The sequence below is a fragment of the Myotis lucifugus genome, unplaced genomic scaffold (genome assembly GCF_000147115.1).
Source record: "Myotis lucifugus unplaced genomic scaffold, Myoluc2.0 scaffold_23, whole genome shotgun sequence".
Classification (NCBI taxonomy): Eukaryota; Metazoa; Chordata; class Mammalia; order Chiroptera; family Vespertilionidae; genus Myotis; species Myotis lucifugus.
The window spans coordinates 5,156,371-5,180,818 of record NW_005871071.1 but is presented as its reverse complement, the minus strand read 5'-3'; the positions used below and the strand labels follow the sequence as shown (position 1 = coordinate 5,180,818).

The window sequence follows — 24,448 nt, the reverse complement described above, 5'->3', positions numbered from 1 at the left end:
ATCAGAAATGCACTCAATCACATATATGTCTCAGCTAAAAATAAAAGCCAAATACACGGTTCTTTGTTTTTTACATATATTTACAATATAAATACTAATTTGTTTTCAAAGTACATATTCTTTTAACCATTTGCAAAAGTTATCTAGCATGGGGCAGCAATTTAATGCAAAGCCTCTGTAGTAGTGATTAAGGAAAAATAGAACTGTTTTGAGGATAAGGGATTCTAGGAGGAATATGAATGGGCATGATAATCTGAACTCGCAAAGGGAATGTGCAGCAGCTGAGTCTGCACTACACTGCCAATACAGAATGTTAAAGGACTACCGTGTGAGACAGCAACATGGAGGGGGTGTTTTAAAAACTGAACCTGGGGGATATAAAAACTACACATGCTTGCATAGTGCATTAATCTTAAAGAAGCTCAACATTTCATTCTCATTTCATTGTTTTCAGTAACTTAAATGAATAATACTTAAAACACATCACACAAAATTAAAGACTTGTGCATATATTTTAGATTTCAACATTAACGTCAAAAATACATAGTATGATTTTACATAGGATTTGTGCTACATTAGAACACTAGAGACAAACATCACTTGAGTATTAAGGAAAACATTAAATATTAAATAACTGAGAAGTAAAATGTGTAAACACTAATCTAACGGGGGTTTTGCTATTGCAACATGTCCCATGAAGTGGTTTCAACAGTACAAAAAGGCTTAGGACATGAGTGTTTCCAGTCTACTTGGAATATGTGGATCTCATTCCAGGAATCCTTTAATGAAAACTGGTCCAGGATAACAGGAGAGGAGCCACTCTCCTGGTTGTTAATTTGGTACACTCCGTTCTACGCTCATTTTTACTTTCAAACTGGCGTACTGAGCAAATACTTTAAATTGTCACTTCTTATCAACATCTTGGTGAAAACTGAGGGTTTGTTGGCGATTCAGTGTAAGATTTGAGTTCGTATGCAGCACCGCTATCAACTTCCATTGACTTTCTAGAGAACAGGAGCCGGATATCTCTATGGAGGTAGATCTTTCCAGATTTAGAACTCTGGAACCTAAAAAAACACAAACAAAAGGGTGCATCATTTAGGGAATGAGTCTTTAAAGCAAAACAAAACATAGAAAAAACCTGAATAATTAAATTTTAAAGGTAAGAAGAATTAGTCTTGCCATGTTATCAATAGTGACTTTTTAACAAGATATTGTCTTATATTGCCAAAGCCTGTGCTGCTATTTAAGTGCCTCTCTCTTACTATTCCCTGAACACTTCACACTCCCCTTTCCCTCATCCAATGCCAGAGATGCCTCCTACTGTCAATCTGGCACATTTACTCCTACCTTTCAGCCCTGACACTACATCCCATGCACCTTTCTCACCTACAGTGTCAAGTTTCAGTTCACATCAGCCAATTATACTACATTTGGGCTTTGCAGCTCAGGCATCTTCTAGCCACACAGATTGATCCATTTCACACAACTTATCCTCCCACAATTTTGATACATTCACATTGATTCCATACTTAAAAAGTCTTCAGATAAAATAATCAAGTTTTGAGGACAATCATAGGATGAGAAAGGACTGCTACCATTAGTAGTGGCTACCTAAATGAAGCCTAATCATTAAAAATCATTTAAAAAGTTATCAGTGAAATGAAAATGGTTACCTAAACTGCATACGGAACAGTTTCTATCCCCTGCTAATTAATATTTATAGCATAACACAAGGCACTGGAATCTTTAATCATATAAACTTATCTGGCAGATAGTCAAACGCAGCTTTTAGTGCTAACTTCTCTGGTTTTCCCTTTGAATAGCAGAAATACTCTCTGGATTTGTGGTTTTATTCCTAAATTAGCAGAATAACCTGGCGGTCAGCAATGTATTTTAAAGCAGACCTCTTTGACCGTCTTACTCTTTTCCTCTCTGTGAAGGTTTTCATTATTTCAGTCTGAAGGAGAACATGGTGAGCTTTGGGAGCTATATCACACTTTACCAAGAGGTTTCTTTACAGCATTTAAAGTATCTAATCATTATGTAGGGATTATACAAGCTGGGGTAGTTGAATTTTATTTTAGTAAATGTTGGTATGGTTGTTAACACTTCAAGAGAAATGGTCTCAAATGGAAGTTTAAAGAGAGTTGACTCTTTCCCTAGACCGGGCTGGGAGCTATTCGTATAGTCTGCTATTTTATTCCATTTCTCTTTTTAAAAGTCTTCCAAGTCTGTTCTGGTATGTTTTTCATTCCCACAATTTGCACAACATTTCCCATGAAGCTCAGGTCAGGGCGTGTCAGGTTGGGTTTAAACACATTGTGCTGGTTTAACATTTCCTTAGATTGTGCGGAACACCAGGCAGAAGACCCCAAGAGTACCGATTAAGCAGTGTTATGGGGGGTAGGGGGGTGACCAATTAACTTAACAGACATTTTCAAGTGTGGGACTTAAGTGTACAGCTGACTCCTTATTCACACTAGATCACCACAAGGCAAATTTATTGAAAGATAGTGAGTGGTCACTATCAGTAACAGATTAAAGAGGTTCTCTGCCTGGGCCCTGGATGAAAGATGCCTTCTCCTGATGAATAGGGCTCTTGGAATAAAAAGTTAAACTAAGATGAATTTCTGTCACTGATATGATTGAGGACTTGGTATGAATAGCATCAGAAAAATAACAGGAATAAAGTTACAGGCAAAAGGCTATTGAGCTCTCTCCTAACCAATAGACTTGCTCATTAATCCTGGGAGCTATACTAGGCTTTCAGGTCTGAAAGCCTTACTCTAGGATGCTGGCAACCTGGACCTCAAGGGCAAACAGTGATTTCTCACAATCTCTAGCTGTGAGAGGAAAATATATTTCTAATAGAATCACTAAAATATAAGTTCAATGAGAACAGAGATTTGTCACAACTGTTTCTAGTGCCTAGAAGCATGCCTAGCACATATTCATGGAATGAATGAATGAAGGTTAAGAACTTCCCTGTTGAATACAACAGCCACTAGCCACATGTGGCGAACTGCACACTTGAAATAGGGCTAGTGTGAACTGCATTGTGCTGTTAGTGTTAATACATACTTGATTTTAAGTATTCAGTATAAATGAAGAATGTAAATACTTCAGTATTATTTATATTTATAATAATAAATAATAGAGAATATAAAATATCTCAGTCATAATACTTACTGGGTATACTGATTACTCAAATTATAATATTTGGATATAGTGGGTTAAATGAAATATATTAATCTTTCCTTTTTCTTAATTTTTTAAATGTAGCTACTAGAAAATATATAACTGCATATATGGCTCATTATAATTCTACTAGAGTCCCGGTGCACCGGTGGGATCCCTTGGCCTGGCCTGTGGGGATCGGGCTGAAACTGGCTCTCTAACATCCCCCGAGGGGTCCCAGATTGCAAGAGGGAGCAGGCCAGGCCTAGGGACCCCACCGGTGCACGAGTGGGCAGGGGAGGGATCGTGGGAGGGCTCCAGGGTGCGTCCGGCCAGTCTCACCCAGTCCTGATCAGCCAGACCCCAGCAGCAAGCTAACTTACCAGTTGGAGCGTCTGCTCCCTGGTGATCAGTGCACGTCATAGCCACCGGTCAAATGGTCGAACTGTTGGACACTTAGCATATTAGGCTTTTATTATATAGGATTGGACAGTGTTGGTTTAGAAAATGTGTCTCACTGTCCCAGATTTATCAGCATTTGTTTTGATATAAAATATTTTGCATACAGCTAAAAATGAAAACTCCTCCGATTCAGGAAGTAGTAATGACTGCAAGAAGATGTGCCATGTGTTTTCTGCTCTGGCATATCATCAAAGTTTGCAAGTTAAGCAAATCCCAAGGGGCACTGGTCTAATTAGAGTGACAGTTTTTAAAATAAACTAAAAATTTCAGAGTTGTTCTTCTAAAGTAACATTTTTATTTTCATTTTAAATATTACCTCAGATGTATGAGGTAGCGTAATAACCGTTCTTCTGTATGACGGATGTTCTCTTTATTAACACTTCTCTTCATTTCTTGTTTAACTGGTACAGAAAAAGTCCTTTGTCGTAGGAATGTCTGATGATTGGCTGGCATATCTCGTAAGTCATATATCACAACAAACATCTTCACCACAGTCTTATTGGGATTAAATAAGGTCTGAAGAAACAATATAGAAATTCTTTTTTAAAAACAGTGATTTGTTGATTTGACTCAAAATGGTTATGCCAATAATAAAAAAGATTTTAAATAATAAATTAATGCCAGTGAATATAATTCGGTTTTGGAGACTAAAGCTAATAAAATTTTAGAAGTTTATGAACTGATATTCAATATTTTTAAAAAATGGTTCAATTTATATTATTTCACAATAATATAAAATACTAAAGCAAATAAAAAATTTTAGTCACAAATTTTATATTAATAGACAATACATAACTTTTACTCCTTATTCAAATTTTAATAAATTACTCCACTAGATTATGCAAAATATATCCTCAATTAATTAAAATAATCCAGTTCATTTATTTCAAACATTAGTTTCATTACAGTGTACCAACTGCAAATTTCTCAAAATACAATTTTAATTTTCCTCCTATTTTCATAGTGAATAAATAGAATTTTTTAAAAAAATAAAAGCTTGATAAAGGTAGACATTTTTGGTGTTTTAGGTACATATAGTTATTATAAAATTTAAATTATGTTCTCAAAAAAGAGACTTTTTCTTATTTGAAATGCTTCCAAATTTAGAGAATAAAGTTCATTATTATTAGTTATCAAGTAAGCTAAATAAAACTTCATGTTCTCATAGTTGGATTCATTTAAAAAACTGCAGTAACACTTTTTAAAATCATCAATTTCATAAATAGACCAAAATATGTATCCTTGGTGAAGACTGAATTAAATTCAATTGACACTTGACTATGAATAATCAAAGGAATATTATTTTTTAAAATGCTGATTTATAAACAAAATTCCAAGCTGCTGATCTGACTTTAACCAAATTACCAACACATCAATAGGTAACTTGGTGCCCATGCTTTCTGAAGCTCATCCGTGGCACTGGACATCACTCACTGAATCAAAATGAGAAATATATCAACATTATGATCCAATTTTTAAAAATCTAGTGAGTCTTAAGATTTAAGGCGAATACATTCAACAAACCACACAACTAGCAAGCCAGGAGTTCAAGCCATGTTTATATATAATCAAACTATGTAAGAAATTAAAGATATACCTAAATTTCATATCTAAAATTAACCATTAAAGTTGGCAGTCCTCAAACAAGAGGTGACTGTGCTGCCTTTGTGTTTATGCCTCATTATTATGACAACTGACAGCTTTCCAGTGACTCACACTTGCATATGCTCTACACAGCCAGAGGCAAGAGAACAGAGTATCATTCTTTTAGTTCAAGATTTCCATTCAACATAAATATTTTACTTTAATATGCAGTGATTCTTCCTCAATATTGCAATATCTACACACACATACATATTGCATAGTCCTGTTTAATTCCTGTGTGATATGCAATAAACAAAGGTATAGACTCCTTGGCTGTAGTGGAACAAGGGTGATGAGTAAAAACGGTCTGGTGAGCACCAATCCCACTGAAGCCAAAGGTCATAAAAAGGCTTGCTGAATTACACCAGATCCTAAGAGTGAGGAACTCACTAGACTAGTGATGGCGAACCTATGACACGCGTGTCAGAGGTGACACGTGAACTCATTTTTTTGGGTTGATTTCTCTTTGTTAAATGGCATTTAAATATATAAAATAAATATAAAAAATATAAATCTTTGTTTTACTATGGTTGCAAATATCAAAAAATTTCTATATGTGACACGGCACCAGAGTTAAGTTAGGGTTTTTCAAAATGCTGACACGCCGAGCTCAAAAGGTTCGCCATCACGGCACTAGACTCTTTTTTTTTCTTTTTTTAAATTTCAGCTTTATTGAGGTATAATTGACAAATATCAAAGAGACTCTTTTTAGTCTGCAAGGGCCAACTCTGTAATAAATAGACTCCGGGGCTTTCAAGATGATCCTGGGTCTGACTTGGAGATGCACTCAGTGGCAGGGTGGCCTTGACATCTAATTATCTAATTACTCTTACGAGAACCTCAGACCAAGGATGCGGAAGAACTGCTCTGGGCCAGAACAGTTCTCCTGGACCCAAACTAGATCAACACCTAGACCGAAAGGAAACATGCCTTCTCTGCCCTGACATCTGTCGGACTACATTCTCATTAGATCAATGTAGGAATTACTACCCTAGGGATATGTAATTTTGTTGCCTAAGTTTTCCTGGGGTCTGATATTTGGGGTCTCCTTTTGAATAGGTTGATCTCAATCTGGCTTACTATTTTAAATAGAAGGTACTGGTAATGCTAGGTTCTGATTATATTAGAATAGCCCTATTTAAGTTATGTGAGCTGTCATATACTATTTTTTTAATGCATTCACCTTGATTAGCTTATTAATGCTTTCCTTTTATGGAGGTCCCCAAATGGTCATTCCTGGGGCAGAGCAGGGAAACTCCAAACAAAGCTGCAGCCCACTGTTACTTACCAAAGTCGTTGCAGCAGCAGTAGCAGGAGAAAGGGCTAAGTTCTATATGTATGTGAGAGAATGATTATTGCAATTGTAGGCTATAAAACACATACCACTTGTATTGTTCCTGAAGGAGGTACTCGATAACCCCTTTTACCAAGGGACTCTAAAGTAATCACACCCTTGAAATAAAAGAAGACAAATTGAGTACAAACTGATGCATATGTATACAAAAGACTAAAATAATAATAATGTAATTACTAAAATTTCAGAATTCTATTTGTATGGAAAAAATTCACATTGCATTAACAGATAATTCTATAGTATGAAACAGAGTACCACTGGTATGAAAACAACTTACTGTTCTTCTTGGAGATGTTGCAAAAAATAATAGGTAACATCAAATATATAATAAACTAGAGGTCCAGTGTACCAAATTCGTGCATGGGTACAGTCCCTAGGCCTGGCCTATGATCAGGGCCATCATCCCCGGCTTCCCACAGCCAGCCCTGCCCCCTGCCACCACCCACCCCCAGTTCCCCATTTGCCCTTGGGTGATAAGTGCCTAATGGCTGGGGAAAGGGACCAAGAGGTCAGCTGTTCCCACCCAATCGCCAGCCCTGCCCTCCACCCTCTGTGTGTGGGGCCACTGGTGGGGTGGGGGCCTTGGCCTGGCATCACCCATGTCCCCCGCCACTCAACCCTGGGTCCCCATTCGCCATCAGGTGATTAGAGCCTGCCAGCTGGGGAAAGGGACTGAGGGGTGGTCAGTGCGCCTCATAGTGACTGGTCCAGCGGTCGTTCTGGTCGTTCTGCTGTTAGGGTCAATTTGCATATTAGCCTTTTATTATATAGGATAACAAATATACCAGGTAAATAACAATTATATAACACCATACTGTTTGACATTTCTATTAAGATATAGGATACAAAAGTAAGAAGTTCCTTAACTAAAAAGGATAAAGGGAGGGGTTATAGGATTATCCCCTTGTATCAGGGAGGGAAATGAAGCAAAATAATTTATTGATCTTTGGACACATAAAAAGTCAGGAATATGGAAGGATCTAAGTCTTGGCCAAAAATGCACTCAGTTCTTTAGTCATATGGATTAGAGACAGACCAGCATTATCATTATCACCTGTGAACTTATTAGAAATGCAGAATTATTGGCTTCTCCCTAGACCTAGACCAGTGATGGCGAACCTTTTGAACTCAGCGTGTCAGCATTTTGAAAAACCCTAACTTAACTCTGGTGCCGTGTCACATATAGAAATTTTTTAATATTTGCAACCATAGTAAAACAAAGATTTATATTTTTGATATTTATTTTGTATATTTAAATGCCATTTAACAAAGAAAAATCAACCAAAAAAATGAGTTCGCGTGTCACCTCTGACACACGTGTCATAGGTTTGCCATCACTGACCTAGACCTACCAAATCAACTCTGCATTTAACCAGATTTCCCAGATGATATCATGCACACATTCATGTATGAAAAGCACTGCTGTGCTATATAATGAAGTTTCCTGAGAAGGATGTTCTAATCATTGCAGCAGTCCTCAAATGGGAAAGAAGTACCAATTAATACAAGGGAAGTTCTGATTGAATGTGTGAAAATGTCCAAATAACCAGGATAACCAAATGACAGGCAGTGATTGTGATACTTAATTCTCAGATGGTTTATGAGAAGAATGCTGATTCACTTGTTTTCACTGGGCTAACAGTTTTGAGTAGTTAAGTAGAATAATTACATTCTCTCCATTTTATATCCTGTCTTTTTATGTTGTGCACGCCAAAATACGCCAATCGTATGTAAAACTAAGTATAAAACAGGACTGTCCCATCAGGCAACATCCGTGTGTTAGAAAGACAGGCCAAGGTGGAGGGGAGGGGAGAGTAAAAAGGAGTGGACAAGGTGAAAGGAAAAAACAGACTTCAATATGGAAATATCACAACTGCAAGTGAACAACACTTGACATCAGACTGTTAAATTAACATGTTAATATTGGGAAATGTTCGTGAAAATGGGCACTGAGAAGAAACGTGGCTCTTGACAAATGTGATTTATAGATGGCCATTGGAAACATGAAAACAAGAGTATCAACAAACTGTATCCCTAACCAAAACAGCAATGAAGCTTTAAACATGCTCTCTCTTACAATCTGCTCTATATGAAAAATGCTATAGCATCTTCTTCCTAGTTCTAGGGGAAAACGGTAAAAAATATATAAATACTAGCCACCTTTACAATCACATTGCTACAGGTAATACATGACTGTTCTTCCGTGCCACCCTACCTTCAATAAGTAAAGGGAAACTGGTAACTCAAAAACTACTATCAAGCCTATATTTATTTCCTTTAATACAATTATAATAGTTTTCAGAACATGATAACAGTAACAAAATTAATTTATAAAGAAATAATATAGATTATTTTTTCATTTTGAGAGTAAGTTTATTAAAGCTGGGGGACAGTGAAACAAGGAAGGGCTTAGAATAGAAGAAGCAGCAAAGAGGACCTTGGAGACAGGTTCAGGGGGTTAGCCTGAGATGAGCAGTCGTTGCCCATTGCTCCCCTGGTTCCAAGTCTTGTAGGAACCCTTAGAGTTTAGGAGATACATGCCTAAGAGGAAAGAATGGGGGAAGGGAAAGGCACAGGCATGCTTCCGGGAGGGAGAAGCATGTCAAGAAAATAGAATTAAAAAAAAACACACAAAACCTTCAGGTTTAAAGCAACACTTTATGATTTCTTTTCTTTTTTTAACAAGATTTTTTAGTGATTTTTTTTTTTGAGGCAGAGGGAGAGGGAGAGAGAGAGAAACATTGATAGGCTTCCTCCTGCACTCCCCCCACCAGAGATCCAGCCACAACCAGGGCCTGTGCCCTGACTGCGAATTGAATGGCAACCTTTCAGTGCATAGGATGATGCCCAACCAACTGAGCCACACTGGCCAGGGCAACACTTTATAATTTCTAAGCCAGTATGGCGTTGGCAAATTAGGAATTAGAAAGAAATGGAGAAATTATTTGGAATTCTATTATTATTAAAGTTATTATTTAATTGGTCCGCATATCAATATTTCTATGTAGAAAAAGTTGCTGTATTTCTGGCATTTTAGGATGAAAGAGAAAGGTTAAGATAAATGAACTGGGTCAAATCTTACACAAAAACTTATTCTCAAATTATTGTTTAATAGAAAATATACAAATCTAAATAAAACAGAAAGAAGTTTATCTTAATTTGTTTACTTACAAATAGGAGAAAATAACATATGACCCTGTTAATATGATGATAATACAAGTTATAACTTGAATTTGGTACTGGCACACCTGCTCTAGACCTTTCTGCTTGGTTCCACTAAGCAATAGTTTCTAAACTGTGAAAAGTTGTAATATCATACAACACTTGAAGAACATTTTTACCACTGACACCCAATTGGAGAGAGATATTACATAGCTTTGAGTTAATTTTTAAGGAATTATTTAATGAAAAGTCCAGTACTACTTCTATACCGTAAAGGCAGAAATTTCTGGGCCAAACATTTATCTTTGTGAGTCATTTGTGTAACTTGTAATGTGAGGTCCCAAGGTTATTATTAGAGTAACAAATAGGAGTTTGGCGTCTCAACTCTGCCGATCTGTTATATGTATTATCTTATCAAAACATAATCAGTACTTTGAAAACAGATGGAATTACCAATTCCCTGAAGAACAATAATTTTATTAATTTATAGTAGGAAAGATCTGTGGTCTAAGATTTGGACTGCATCATTTGCTGCAAAGGGAACCCATTTCTAATGAGTAATCTCACAAAAAAATTACACAATGGAAAGTTTATTAAAGAATATTATCAGAAAAAAGCAAATCAGAATTCTTTAAGAATAGACTAACTCAATAACCTGATTTAAACTCTTAAGATCTGTAATCATTTGTGTGTACTTTTTAAAGACAGAAATCTCTTAATCCTTTATCTCTTAATCCTTCATTTTTTAAATGTCAACCAAGGCCAAGGATTAATGCTGTTGTGCTTTTTTAAAGCATACTTCAAATGACCTCTTGCTCATGAATTTCACTCAAATATATTTATTTGAGCTAATGTTTAGCCAATTCACTCTTTTATCTTATTCCTCAGCCATCCTAATGGTTATCAGGACTCTGTGCCCCAATGACAGATTACAGTATTTTAGACCTTATCTTTCAATTCTCTGTCACTATGTATCAGTAGAATACGCTAAACTGAAGAGACTTCTTGATGTCCTGGTAAAGCAAAATGGACATTGTCACAATTATATTATAATATTGTAAGCATTCCAGTATGATGCACTTTTATCCTAATATTGACCTTATCTCAATGGCACTTTCCATTATATGAATTATCCCAAATTACGAGTTATTTTTTCAAAAATTATACTGGAAAAGTGGATACCTGTTTCCATAGTAAATGACTAACAGGTGGCTTATGGGATAACGGGTAGGTTTGTCAAGGAGTGGGCCTCATTTTTCATAATAACCAATGTTGTGCATCATTATGGTTATGACCCGCAAGTGTAAATATTACTGGAAAAAGAAAACTGAATAAATGGGCAGACACCGGTATGCTTTTTCTATTGAAGTATGAAACGTGGATCAGAATCTTGACTAAAATTTTCACACTTAGAATGGAATAAGGCTTCCTTGAGCCAATAGTGAGTAGGCTATATTTAGGTTCCTAAAAAAAAGTAAAACTTCCCTTCCTCTATTGTTTCTTGATTATGTCGAATTCCCTTTTCACAACTTTATTAATAGCAAAAGACACTGTTATTAATGTCCTTGAAAATCTAAAAGATGGGGGAGAGGAGGCAATTGAGCCAGGTGGTAGGACATTTGAGGGGCAAGACCAGAGCTGTATATTTCCATGCCTATGGCAATGTATATATTTCTCAAAGGAAGACCAAAACCCAGTTCTGATTCCATATTTGACACCATCTCTGTAAACTTGTATGAACTTGCATTGCTTCTCGCTCTTTGTGTTTTGGAAAATGGCTGATACTAATTATACTCCAGGACTTGGTATCATTTCTGCAGTTGAAGGCTTAATTTATGCTCAATCCACTGGAATAAAAAATGGAAAAGATGAAATCACAGGACTGGAAGGCTCAATACTCTGCTCTAATTCCCCTGAGCTATCTTACTCTCCAGTAAAACATTAGCAGTCAGTCAGAATAACTAATATTCTAAAGGACCTTAGGATTAGAATAAAATGGTCCAAAGACAAACCAAACAGGACAAAGTGGGTAAAAGGGCTTTGCAGAAGCCTTAGGTTACCGTGCCTTTCCCTAAAGTCTACTGAGATGAGGATCACATGTGAAGGCAACCCTTGTGGGAGCAGTGAGCACAGTAAGCACTTGAGAATTTGTGTGAACTCAGCAAGACATGGAATGATAGTGTCACGAATCAAATTTTTATCTTTTTTTTCAAATCACACAGAAACAAGTAAAATGTCAGCACCACTGTCAAATGCAAAAGAAGATATCTATTATTGGAGCTAGCTCAGAAAGAAGCTGTGAGGTAACATGTTGGTTGGTATATTAATTAGTCTCTATTCAGCCTTCAATTTTCTCTTAGGAAATACTTTATATTTTCAACCATTGCACCAAAGCAGTCCTCAATCTCTTTAAACTTAAAGACATCTGTCATTAAGTTGGTAAATTTTAGCAGAAAAAGGCAATTTAAAAAATACTTGCCATGTAAGGAGAGGGAGCATTGTCATCGGAGACACTGTAGAATGACACTTCTACCGGAAGCAGCAAATGTGTGGGGCAGAAAACACCGCTGGCCCCTACCTCGGCAGTAAAACCGTCAAGAATGCCGAGAGGATCTAAGCGATAGTTCAAGACGGATTCCTAGAAGACAAAATAATTCTTAAGATATAAATTTTAAAAGTTAACACAACACATTCATTTTGCCTTCTATTTAAAGAAATACATTACTATGTCTTCTGGCGCGAGAAAAGTGGTTGCTACCATTGCCATGCCCTCATTTCTAATGTTCACCTGACCTGAAATTAACCCCTCTCCCATCGATCTTCTACCATGCTATCAAGTTTGCCTCCTCTCACTATTCCAACCCATGCTGAACTATCCTTGAATGTCACCGTTGGACCTAATTGTTCAAAGTTATTCTTATTTCTGTAAATAAACAAATCAAAACTCTACCAGAGTAGGTATGATATCAGAAATTTTGTTAATCCTCCCAGAGCCGCTCTCCCTCCTTTCCTCTATCTCTAAAAACAACAAAACCTACAGTACAAAAGCACTACACACACACTGGAATGGCTAAAATAAAAAGACTGACCATTGAAATACCGTATGATTGTTCTGGACTGAATTGATGGAAGAGATTCACAGAACAGATAAATGGAATGGATAAGACAAGGTTTTTGGACTCGAAAACTTTTTATTTTATTTTATTAATTAATGTATTTTTTTTGGAGTAGAAAACTTTTTAAAAAAATATATTTTATTGATTTATTACAGAGAGGAAGGGAGAGGGATAGAGAGTTAGAAACATCGATCAGTTGCCTCCTGCACACCCCCTACTGGGGATGTGCCCGCAACCAAGGTACATGCCCTTGACTGGAATCGAACCTGGGACCCTTCAGTCCGCAGGGCAACGCTCTATCCACTGAGCCAAACCAGGTAGGGCTGGAGTAGAAAACTTCAATCAAAATTTTTTTTTGCTATAGAGTTGAATGAGTTCTTATATATTTTGGATATTAACCCCTTATCAGATAGAACATTCTAAATGATAACAAGAAAAAGAAACTAGCCTCAGAAATAAATGCACAGTCTTCTACTTGGGTATTACTCTGGGTCAATGTGTTTCTAGACTCCACCTAAAGCCCCACAAATGATATAAAAACATCCAGATTCCCCTCAATAACTTTGCAGGGTAAGGCTTTGCCCTGTTTCATGAAACAAGATCAATGTGTCAGTTCAGTAGTTTGTCTATCTTCTCCCTCTTTTTAAAATTGCCACAGAGAGTCAAATGCACTAAGCAAAACTAACTAACTAAATAAAAAAAAATAATAATCTATATCTATCTATATATCATCAGTATTTATTGGAGAGAGCACCTAATTCATTATATATTAAAGAGGACCTATGAGTTGGACAGTTTCAGAACTTCTCTGTTTTTCTACTTAAGTCACGTGAAAATGTATGCATTATCTGCATAGAATCATAGGAGACAACCAGTTTACTGACCTTTTAACCATCTTCTCTTTCTTAAGGTTTGCACATATCAAAAATCTCTTTTCCCTCTCATAAATATTCTTGGATTACGGTACAAAGATTGCAGAGGACCTGAGCCTTACAATGACCTTATATAATTTTAAATTGATGACAAAGAAGAATATCGAGATCAGTATCTCTGAACTGATGCCTTGGGCAGTGACATGGAAAAGAGATTCATCAACTTACCATGAAACATAGTTTCTGTTGCTACTAAAAGTTTGAAAGATAGCCTCAATATTAAAAAATTATCTTGAATAAAGCAATATTGTTAATATATCAAAGCACCATAACTGATAAGCTATTTAAATTAAAAATACAAATCTTAAGTTATTTTCCCATAAAAATTCATCAATTAAAGTAACTTTTAAAATGTCATTAACAGGTTCATGTTTAAGGTGGTTTTCTAATTAATGACAACAAAATCCATAATAATACACTTGGTCCCAAGTAGAAATATCCATACTAAATAAAGCAGCACATGTACCAGAGACCTTTAACCATTTGATAAAAAAAAACTTCATATTTTAGAACAGATTTAGGTTTACAGAGAAATTGCAAATATAGTACAAAGAACCATTTGATTTTAAAAGCCAACCTCATTGGTCATGAAGGGGCTGCTATCAGTTCACCATCATCCTTCCTGGGTCCCAGAGCCAAGTGCACCAGGTAAGAAGGTGAGTCAAGTCTATCCTGCAGCTAGAGTCACAGATACCTTGATCCAACCTGATCGCATCTAAGTCCTCTGTCTCCTCTACAAGCTACCCAATTCTAAGATGTCACAGCTAACAATGCTCTCAAATCCACTTCTCCTGAAAAGGAAAGGGAAGAGGGGAAAGGGGTGGGGGGAAAGGGGGGGAAAGAAAGGTGATTTCCAGGCTTTGGAAAAATACAACCCATTTATTTATTTCCCTTTTATAAACAAATGACATAAATTATACCCTGGATCTAGCTAGCTTAAGAAACTTCAACTCTAAAATAGTTTTTTAAAAAAACATTACCTCAAAATTTCCTAGGAGACTAAGACTTGTTATGGGTGGAGCACTAGAACTCAGTAATGGTTTTTCATGAATTTCTGGGTCGCCTTCAATGTTTAAACAGGGCCGAGGACTAAAAAAATAAAAAGCAAATGTACATATTAACCAAAATATTTTCTAATTTACTTTTGCATTAAATTAAGATCATATGATTAATTTTACTTAAACTACCATGATAAAAAATTAATTTTACCAAATTTTAAGATGTTAAATATCTAGCTTAACATTCTTGATTAGATTTTATAATCATTGTTATAATATTTTATAAAGAATATTTATAACATCCTGGAAGTTTTCATGGTGGAATTTATAACATATCACGTAGTGGCATCTGCTGGAGATATATAATAATGCAGTCTCCTATATCAGTTTTTGTTTTCAGTGAAAAATGAAAATACAAAGGCAAAATTATCTGACTAAAGAATGACAGTATTATATGACAACTTGGAACAAATGCTGAGGCTTTTTGCAAATGAGTGTAAGGCAAAGGAGGAGGTGAGTGACTGGAAATATACAAACCCACTTAAATGTTAAAACCAATGCTAAAGATTTGTTTATGTAGTATTAATTTCTCCCTAACTCATCCTTAATAACTGTAGGTGTGATATCACATTGAAAATGATAACCAATTGAAAAAGATTTCTGTTAAATTTGTGATTTTTAGAGCCAACATTATTAATTGTAAAAGGTCAGAATTTTGTGTAATACTATTTCATAAACACAAATGCATTTTAAGGTAAATACCTTCTAGATGATAAGCTTTTCAGATGCGGTAATGAAGAATCCAGATCAAAGCAGCCTGATTGTGTCTTTCTTTGAGGAACCTAAGGTCAAAGTAATCATTTGTGAAATTAAAAAAAAAAAAGACTATAATTTTTTCTTGAATTGACAATACTTAACAAATGAAAGCTAACTGTATCTTAAAAATAATAAACTTTCTCCCAAAATAGCTTACTTCAAATCATGTTCTTTATTATATACTAGAGGCCTGATGCATGAAAATTCATGCAAGAGTAGGCCTTCCTTACCCCAGCTGCCAGCACCAGCTTCCCTCCGGCACCCAGGACCCGGGCTTCCCTCCTACGGCCACCAGCAGGCACCCGGGACCCAGTCTGACTTCCCTTGGGCCACCGACAGGCACCTGGGACCCGGGTTGGCTTCCCTCTGGCCCCAGCTTCATCGGGAAGGATGTCCTGAATGATGTCTGGGAGACATCTGGTCTAATTAGCATATTACCCTTTTATTAGTATAGATTGTTTTTATGTTCTTATTTTATTAACTAATATGGGAAAAACGGGATTAATAAAAGCACTTTTACTAGGTTTTTATTATTTTTTAAGAAGCAGAACCAGTTTTTTCTAAAACCAAATCCTACATGGAATCCCAATATAATTATAAGATGTTTTTACTTTCCATACTTCTGTATTTTGGGAGCAGAAATAAAAGATTTATAGGTTTAAAATAAAAAGGAAAAGAAGAATTAAATGGTGATGGGAGCCTGGGGTGGGGCCAGCTGTGTTGCTCCTTTGTCCATTGCCACCACGCTGCATATTTCCAAGAACCCTGGGGCTCCATAGCCAATAGATTTGAAAAATACTACACTCTGCAGTTTGAAGCACCATTGTATACCAGATTACATTTAACACAAACTACTATCTAGATCAAAATATCCTAAAAATGAAAGACCCAAGTGTAAATTAAAAGTAAAATTATGTACAACATGCAAGTTAGACAGATATTTCTAGAATTAATATTAAGTATATACAAGTATCTAAGTGATCAGTCTAATTAGTGACTATAAAGAAACAGATGACACTGAAAATCTAAACAACTTCAATATTTTTTAAATGTGCACAATCTTATCAAACACATTATTTTCAAATATACTTTATTGATTTCAGAGAAAAAGGGAAAGGGAGTGAGAGATAGAAACATCAATGATGAGAATATTGATCGGCTGCCTTCTGCACATCCCCTACTGGGGATCGAGTCTGCAACCCAGGCATGTGCCCTTGACTGGAATCAACCAGGGACCCTTCGGTCCACAGGCCGACACTCTATCCACTGAGCCAAACCGGCAGGGCCAACCTCAATATTTTTGAGAGTTGTGCAAGTACACCATGCAATTTTTTGTAGTCAGCACTTAATGTGAAATTTCCAATCTAAACTCTCATTCTTCGATTCTAAAAAAGTATCTATCTTTATTTCTTCTAATACTGCATTTTCCTTATTTTATCTAGTCCTCCTTTTAGAATTTCTACTAGACTTATATTGAGCATCTCATTTTATCCTCCATGGCTCTCATATTTTACCATTCTCTTCCTTTCTATGCATCATTCTAAGTGCTTTCTTTTGTGTTTTTTCCCCCTAAGTGCTTTCTTAATATCTGTCTAATCCATTCACTAAATCTCTATTCAGCTCATTCTAGTCCACTGTTTAATCCACCTGTATGTGTATGTACACCTGTGTATACTTCAATTATAATAGTTTTTCATATTTATAATGTGATTAGTTCTCTTTCAAATCCACATGCTCTTTCATCTTAACCCCTGTCTTCATCATCCTTTATATCTTAGAATATTTTAAACAATTAGTTTTTACTTTCTTTTCAGGTTGCTCTGATAGCAGGATTCCTAAATGTGAATTCTCCCATTTCTGGCTCCTTCTGATTCTTTTAAGGTGCTCTGTAGTGTTTTTCCTCTGAGATAATCTTCAGCAAGAGTTATTTTCCAGCAAAAGAAATCCTTGGTGCCATGGGGTATAGATGTGGAATAGTTACATGTTTCTTCTGCTAGGACTCAATGGATTTTACAGGTTTCAATTTAGTCTATGGTTATTTCTTAGCTAGATGTTTCTGAACTTCACAGACAGCACAAATTCAGAACTACCATGAGTGGCTTAGGTTTAAGTCAAAATTCTTTTGGGGGATTATTTTCCCACCCACTATACACCTCCCTGTTGCACCCTTAAATAAACAGGTGATTTCCCCCCTCCTCTCCCAGTTCTAGAAGGGTAGTTCACCCCTGCTTCTAGTTTTATGAGGAGTTTGGTTTTCAGGACCCAGCTATGACTCCTGTCCCAGGAAGGCCATTAAGCCCTAGCACAATCTTCAGTCCAGACATCCGAGAGGGCCGTGACTTGTCCAAGTTAGTAGTCAGAGGTGTACCTCTCTTGCTGTTACACTATATCATGTATTTACAAGTTGTGTTGTCTGATCCAGGATTTCTGTGTTTGGGAAGGAGGAGGAGGTCTTCCTGTATCAACTCAGTGCACCATATTGAATGAAGTCTATAGTGCTTTTTACACCAGAGTGCTGCTGATAAATGATTGGCAAACATTTTAGATATTTGCATTTCTAAATATGATATCAAAGGAAAATACTTACAGGACTTGAAAGAAGAGGCAAGCCAGTCCGAGGATGAAAGGCTCTGGTTACGGTTCCATCCAAGGAATGAAAATTATGTTTCCGCCAGACAGTTGAATGTTTCAGCGGTATAGTTTTCTGCTAGGAAAAGAATTAGATTTCGATGGTGATTTTTTTTTATGTTAGACTTATTTCTAATATGTATTGAGGTATTACATCCTTGGTGGTGAAGTTAATGACCTATATATCCGTATCTTTACACACACACACACACACACACACACACACACACACTTTAATCAGAAAACAATGTCTAAACTTTTTTTAAGATGCTAAATAAACTCAAATATTCTAAAGAAAGTATGTTCAAATACCTTATCAACATATGGTCATATTTATAAATACTCGGATTCTAGCATCTAGTAAGGTAATATTTGATTCTGTTTATTTGTGAAAAAACTACTCATAGGTAGGAAAAATAGCATAATATTCTAAAATATAAACCTATGTAAATATCAAGAGGCATTCTCAGAGGATATAAGTTGGTGGGGAATGATACAGCAATATAATAAACATGAATTTTAAGATATATCTAATACAGTCACAGTACCATGTTTTTGAAGTGATACAGGAAATAGGCTAATTCTTAAGAATCTAGGTAAGTTTATACCCAAAGATCAAAATTTCATAAAAACACACGAATAAAAATCAGAAAAGACTAATTTGGGTTCTAACTCGACCATTTACTAGCTTTGTGATGTTGGGCAAATTAACTTAACCTTTCCAGGTCTTGGGTTCTCATTTGTAAACTGGAGTTAATAATAGAACATAGCCTTGGCCAGGTAGCTCAGCTGGTTAGAGCATCGTCCCAATAAGCCAAGGTTGCAGGTCTGTACACTGACAGAACAATTGATCAACAATAAGTTAAAATAAATTTTATTTATGACTCCTATTTACTCTCCAGCAATTGTTCATAATATTGAAATAAACTAAAAAGGGGCAACAGAAAGAATGTACCTAGCATTTGCTCTTCAGTGAGTGGGTTATTTGCAATGATATTAATACTAGTTCTGTAGCAGGATTATTACATCAACTTGTATGTTCTATAGATAATGGGCACCTTGCGCCTTAATACTAGACCTCCTGTAAAGAAAATCCACACCTTAACTGATGTTTAAGAATTATATTTGAAATATTAGATATTACTTACCAACACCTCTGTATTTTTCAGTTGTTCACATGTAGACAAACAGCCATTTATACTCTTTCTCTGAGGACAGTTTTGAAATTTCTCATCAGTTGGATCTTCTTTCTTATCCTGTTCGTTTTTTAATTGGTCTTGTCTTCTGCATTTGAAATCTTCCTTATCTTTATTGAGATAATTTTCTATACTATTAAGTTGCATATTTTGCTCATATGTTGCAGGCCTTTTTGAGTCTTTATTTGAGCACTTGTTCTCACGTTTGTTCAAATATCCTGACATTTCCAATGTAGTAACTTCTATTTTCGAGTCATTATTTTTGGGCTTATCAAATTGGTGATTGTTAAAAGATTCTGGGTTACAATTTTCATTTTGAATTATTTTTTCCTTATTCTTATTTGTGCAAATCTGTTTGTCAACACCATGGCCATGTGAACTCCGTTTATCAATTCCATTGCTAATTTCTTGCTCCTTAAATTGACACTCAGAAAGTGTATTTTCCAACCTGATTGTCAAAACTAACTTATCTTCTTTGCAATGAGACATATTTGAGGGAGCCAATAAACTAGTGGCTTTGTTCTGTATCCCCTGAAATGTACTTTGGATGTTTTCACTAGGATTGTCCTGATACAGATTTCTTCTCATTTGAGGCTTCGAAGAGGACTTGACTTTACTATTGCATTTAAAAGAACTAAGAGATTTAGTAGGTATTAGGCTTTCCCCTTCATTGCAGTCTTCTAATAAGGAACATTTTGTATTAGAGATGGAAACAGAGGCATCATCCTTGTTTTTCTTCAACAAATTTTTGTCTTCGTATGAACTCCTAAACACTTTAGAAGGAACCAAAGTAGAGTCATGTGCGTTGAACGATTGCCGGGGTATACGTGATGCTGCTGGATCAATGTGCTCCAAGTGCTGAGCAATCCTTGCAATCACATCTTGCCGCTCCTGGAGTAATGAGCCTATTAAAGGGTTCGTCTCCCCGACAGACCGATGAGAATAAAGACCATTAGCAGTACAAGTTTCACTTCGAGGAATTTCTGGTTTTACTCGGATCTTCCCCTCACTGCTGTCTTCTGAGGAGGTAAGCTCCGGACTACCGAAAGAAATGGAGAAAGTCTCTTTACATTTTCTCACATTTTCATTTTCTTGTGAAACCCGGAAAAGTTTGGAATTAACTGAACTAGACTCTTGAGTATTAAATACATGTCCAGAAACGTGTGAACTGCTTGGATCACAATGGATCAAATGCTGAGCAATTCTTGCAATAACTTCTTGTCGATCCTGAATTAAAGAGCATACTAAAGGATTAGTCTCACCAACTGGCTGCCAGGAACTCTGGCGACTGGGGACACTGGAATCAATCATTGAAAATGATTTTAAAGTCCTCACTGATGTTTCATGTGACTTTTTATCTCCTGTACCACTGAAGCCCACAATGTTGGCTTGACAAGTTCCATAGTCAGATTTACTGCCAGGGCCTGGATACAGTTTGCCATTTTTGACAGCTGCAGTGTATTCTGGAGGGGTGCCACTTTTTGCATGTAATACACTTTCAGGTGCCACGGTCCACGTCTGCTTGCTACACACACGCTGTGAACTGTTCGTACTACACTGTTCTGCTTCGTTAGAACTGTGGTGCTGATGGGCTTGAAGTTCGTGTTCTTGAATTCCTTTCTCATAAAGGCCAATATTAGTATGAATACTACACGTCAAAATTGGGTAATTCGATTGTCTGGGCAAGGACTGAACGCTGACTTTCAAGGCCACATTGTGAGAAACATTGGGAACAGGAAACACATGTTCAATTGGAGTCTGTGAAAAATTCCACTGCAGGTCGACATCAGCAGCACTGATTCTAGAATCACACAGAAAAATATGGAATCGATGGGTTATGAAAATCATTACTGTATAGTATTTTTTTAAATTTTAAACAGTCATATACTTATCTTTGTTTGCATTAATTATGATTGAGGTTTTGCTTTTAGCTACTTTGCCATGCATGTCATTCTGACAAAACCAACAAAAGAAGTATAGATCATGCTTCAAATACTAGTAGAGATGATCTTCTTTTTAAGAACACTAGACCGACCACGCAAGCATTAAAGCTCAAGAATATTACAGTTTAAAATTACCTGTCAGAGCAGAAAGAATAAAAGGACTTTGTATTTACCACTAAACAATTGGATTCAGCTAATTCTATTGTGCAAGGTGATTAAGAGATACTCTATCTGATGGCCACCTGCCTAAAGAGACAATTATAGATAGTTGTTCAGCAGTTTGCATGTTTATAGTTATCAAAATGGCAAAAATTAAGAAAGCCTGCCACTACGGAAATTCAGCAGCCCTGAACGTTTTTCTACTTTATTTATAATGGCAGCACTAAGTTCACTGTTGGTTCTATAAACCAAGCATAAAAGTTCTCTGCAAACTATTCCACATCAAATATAACCTGAGAAACAAAACTCATACTGATTCTTATCAACATTTCTGTAACTTGTTTTGAGAAAAATGCCAGTAAATTGTATCCACTTATATTTAGAAATGAAAGAAATAAAATATTGAAAAGGTAAAATATCATTCAGGAGCTAACCAATGCAGTTGAATACACACTGCTCTTTTTGTGCCTTCACATACCTGTAAAGAATATTTCGTGGAATAGCACCATGAGAAACACTCAGCCAAGCACTTAACTGAGAAAAAAACACAAATGAGCGGACAGCCAATAGAAGGGTCTTCTCTTCAATAAATCGATCACCACTCCTAAGGGAAGTAAAAAAAAAACATCATCTAAATGTCAGCAAGTACAAAATAACTGAGTTTTTGATAGAAGCTGAAACAAACATATCCCTCAGGATGTCTGCTTTCAAGAGCATAGCAGATTTACCGGTTGTCACTTAAAGTTATAACTGTACTAAGTGCCTACAGTTATATCTGTACTAAATTTTACTACATAAATAGAGGGATACTGAAAAAGTATATATTATTACAATAATGTACAGAAAGTTGTGGGAAACCTGATTTACCAGGAACAACTTGAAACTCAGTTGTACAACTTACTGCCGAGGAACCGGCTCCAACACCCATCTTTCTAGTAATAATGCGTCTTGCTTGATTGCAGGGTCGTTGAGGTCCACGCCGTCCGTGGTGGGCCCCTCGTCGCTGTAGCAGCAGTCTGGCAGCAGCATCACCTCCACCATGATCGGAAGGCTGTTCTTCCACAGCAGCGCGACCTCAGACCTGGTTCGTCTGGCTTGGCGACACTTCGAGAAAATGAATATAAGCCGAAGGTCTCAGTAAACCCCACAAGTGTATATTTTACTTTGAAAATTACAATTGTAAAGTACATATCTATATGAGAAATGAGTCATCAATTGTAGAACTCGCTTAGATTTGCCGATTTAGGTTTCCTCACTAAATAATGAATTCACACTAGTGAGATCTAAAGTTCAAGGATTAGTTTTGAACAACATTTATGATGCAAATTTTCTGGTGGGGAGGGACATCTTTGCTCTTTCTTGAGGTGGCCTAGCATTGCCTAGTTTGTTAATTACATCATCATTACAGAGGAAAGACTCATTCTAAGCGAAGATCAAAATATTAAATACTCATTTTCATTAAATGCTCAATATATACAAGATTAAGTATATACAATATATACCAGTTAAAATTTTTGGACTACATTTAAGAAACTAACTGGGGAAAAAATCCTTACGGCAAATTAGATAGTACTTACCAAAATAAATAGTTTAACCGTATTTTATCCCAAAACATTAATATGATAGCAAAATGCATCCACCCATTAAAAAAAAAGAAATATAGAAATTTGGTTAATGTGGGGAAAATAATTATTAACATCAGTCCACTAAATAAATAAGAACATAAAGTCAATGAGCCAGGGCTGAGACTCTAAAAGAAAGAAAGCTGAATCAGCAGCAAATAGAATGTTAAACCTGGTGTGTGAGAAGGCAGGTCTGAAATCGGCTGCCCACCTGCCTGCCGATCAGCAAAACTACGCAGTGCCTCCCAGAGCTGGTTCAAGAGCCAAGGTTGTTGGCTATGGTCCAGGATTAGGATTTTCTTCGTTAACGGCTGTGACCGACTTTATATTTAAATGTGGGCATTGTAATTGCAGTGTAACAAAAGTGATGACAGAATCTGTGTAGTTTATATAAAAGATAAATAAAAAGAACTCAACACACAATTCTTACCTGGGCCAGCTTGTCACTGCATTCATGTTTGGTGGTTACTGGGTAACAGGACTGTGCTGGAGGGCAATGGAAACTTTCTGAACGACCTTTTACAGAACATTCAGGTGTTCGTCCTTCTGTTATTAACAAGGCCAAGGAGACCAAGAACTCCTCTGCATCGTATTCAAAATATTCATCTAGAGTATCTGGTATTTAAAAAAAAGAGAGAAAGAAAAAATCCCCTGCTTTAATGAACTCTCTTGATAAGAACTCATCTTTTATGTCTAAAATAACTGTCACATTCCATACTCAAGTATATTCACTAACAAAGGACTGAAAAGAGAATAAAAATGAGGCAATTAAACTCCTGATTCACCAGGTACACAGAGACAGGAGATGATGCATAATTCAAAATTCCAGTTAAGACAAAGCTGGTAAAAATTATGGCATAAAATTGGTTTTATGCAAACTTCAGTTAAAATACCAAAGATTTAGGAATGCCATTTTTAATCCTATAGATAATTATGTTTTTGGATGTCAAGTATAATAGTTTTCACACAAAACCCTTCAACACTAGCCAAAGGTTAAAGTGTTTTATTATGTCACCTTTTAGGCTAAGATGTTTTATTACTATTATTAAATACTAGAGGCCTGATGCACGAAATTCGTGCAAGGGCCTTGGCTCCAGCCCCCGCCGCCACGGCCAGAGCCTCTGCCATCTCTGCCTCAGCACCTGCCCGCTGCGGCTTTGTTCGGAAGGAAGGATACCCGGAAGGATGTCCAGTCTAATTAGCATATTACCCTTTATTATTATAGATTAGGGAAAT

The 24,448-nt window shown here is 36.3% G+C and overlaps 1 protein-coding gene across 6 annotated transcripts in view; it reads right to left on the bottom strand.

The window, feature by feature from the left end:
• Positions 1 to 62: 62 nt before the first annotated feature.
• Positions 63 to 24,448, bottom strand: part of FAM214A (family with sequence similarity 214 member A) — a 78,852-nt gene continuing 54,466 nt past the window's right edge. For 4 of the 6 annotated variants that reach the window (XM_006085940.3, XM_014453437.1, XM_023751632.1 and 1 more), the window contains 11 exons: positions 23,643 to 23,827; positions 22,492 to 22,694; positions 22,069 to 22,194; positions 19,441 to 21,289; positions 18,252 to 18,371; positions 15,611 to 15,690; positions 14,831 to 14,939; positions 12,282 to 12,440; positions 6,670 to 6,738; positions 3,959 to 4,158; positions 489 to 1,067 (listed from right to left, as the gene is read on the bottom strand). In XM_006085940.3, the coding sequence (XP_006086002.1) occupies positions 914 to 1,067; positions 3,959 to 4,158; positions 6,670 to 6,738; positions 12,282 to 12,440; positions 14,831 to 14,939; positions 15,611 to 15,690; positions 18,252 to 18,371; positions 19,441 to 21,289; positions 22,069 to 22,194; positions 22,492 to 22,694; positions 23,643 to 23,827 (3,254 nt within the window). In that variant the 3' untranslated portion in view covers positions 489 to 913. Of the gene's footprint in view, positions 1,068 to 3,958; positions 4,159 to 6,669; positions 6,739 to 12,281; positions 12,441 to 14,830; positions 14,940 to 15,610; positions 15,691 to 18,251; positions 18,372 to 19,440; positions 21,290 to 22,068; positions 22,195 to 22,491; positions 22,695 to 23,642; positions 23,828 to 24,448 lie in introns of all 6 variants that reach the window. The other 2 variants (XM_006085937.3, XM_023751633.1) reach the window with 2 other exon arrangements.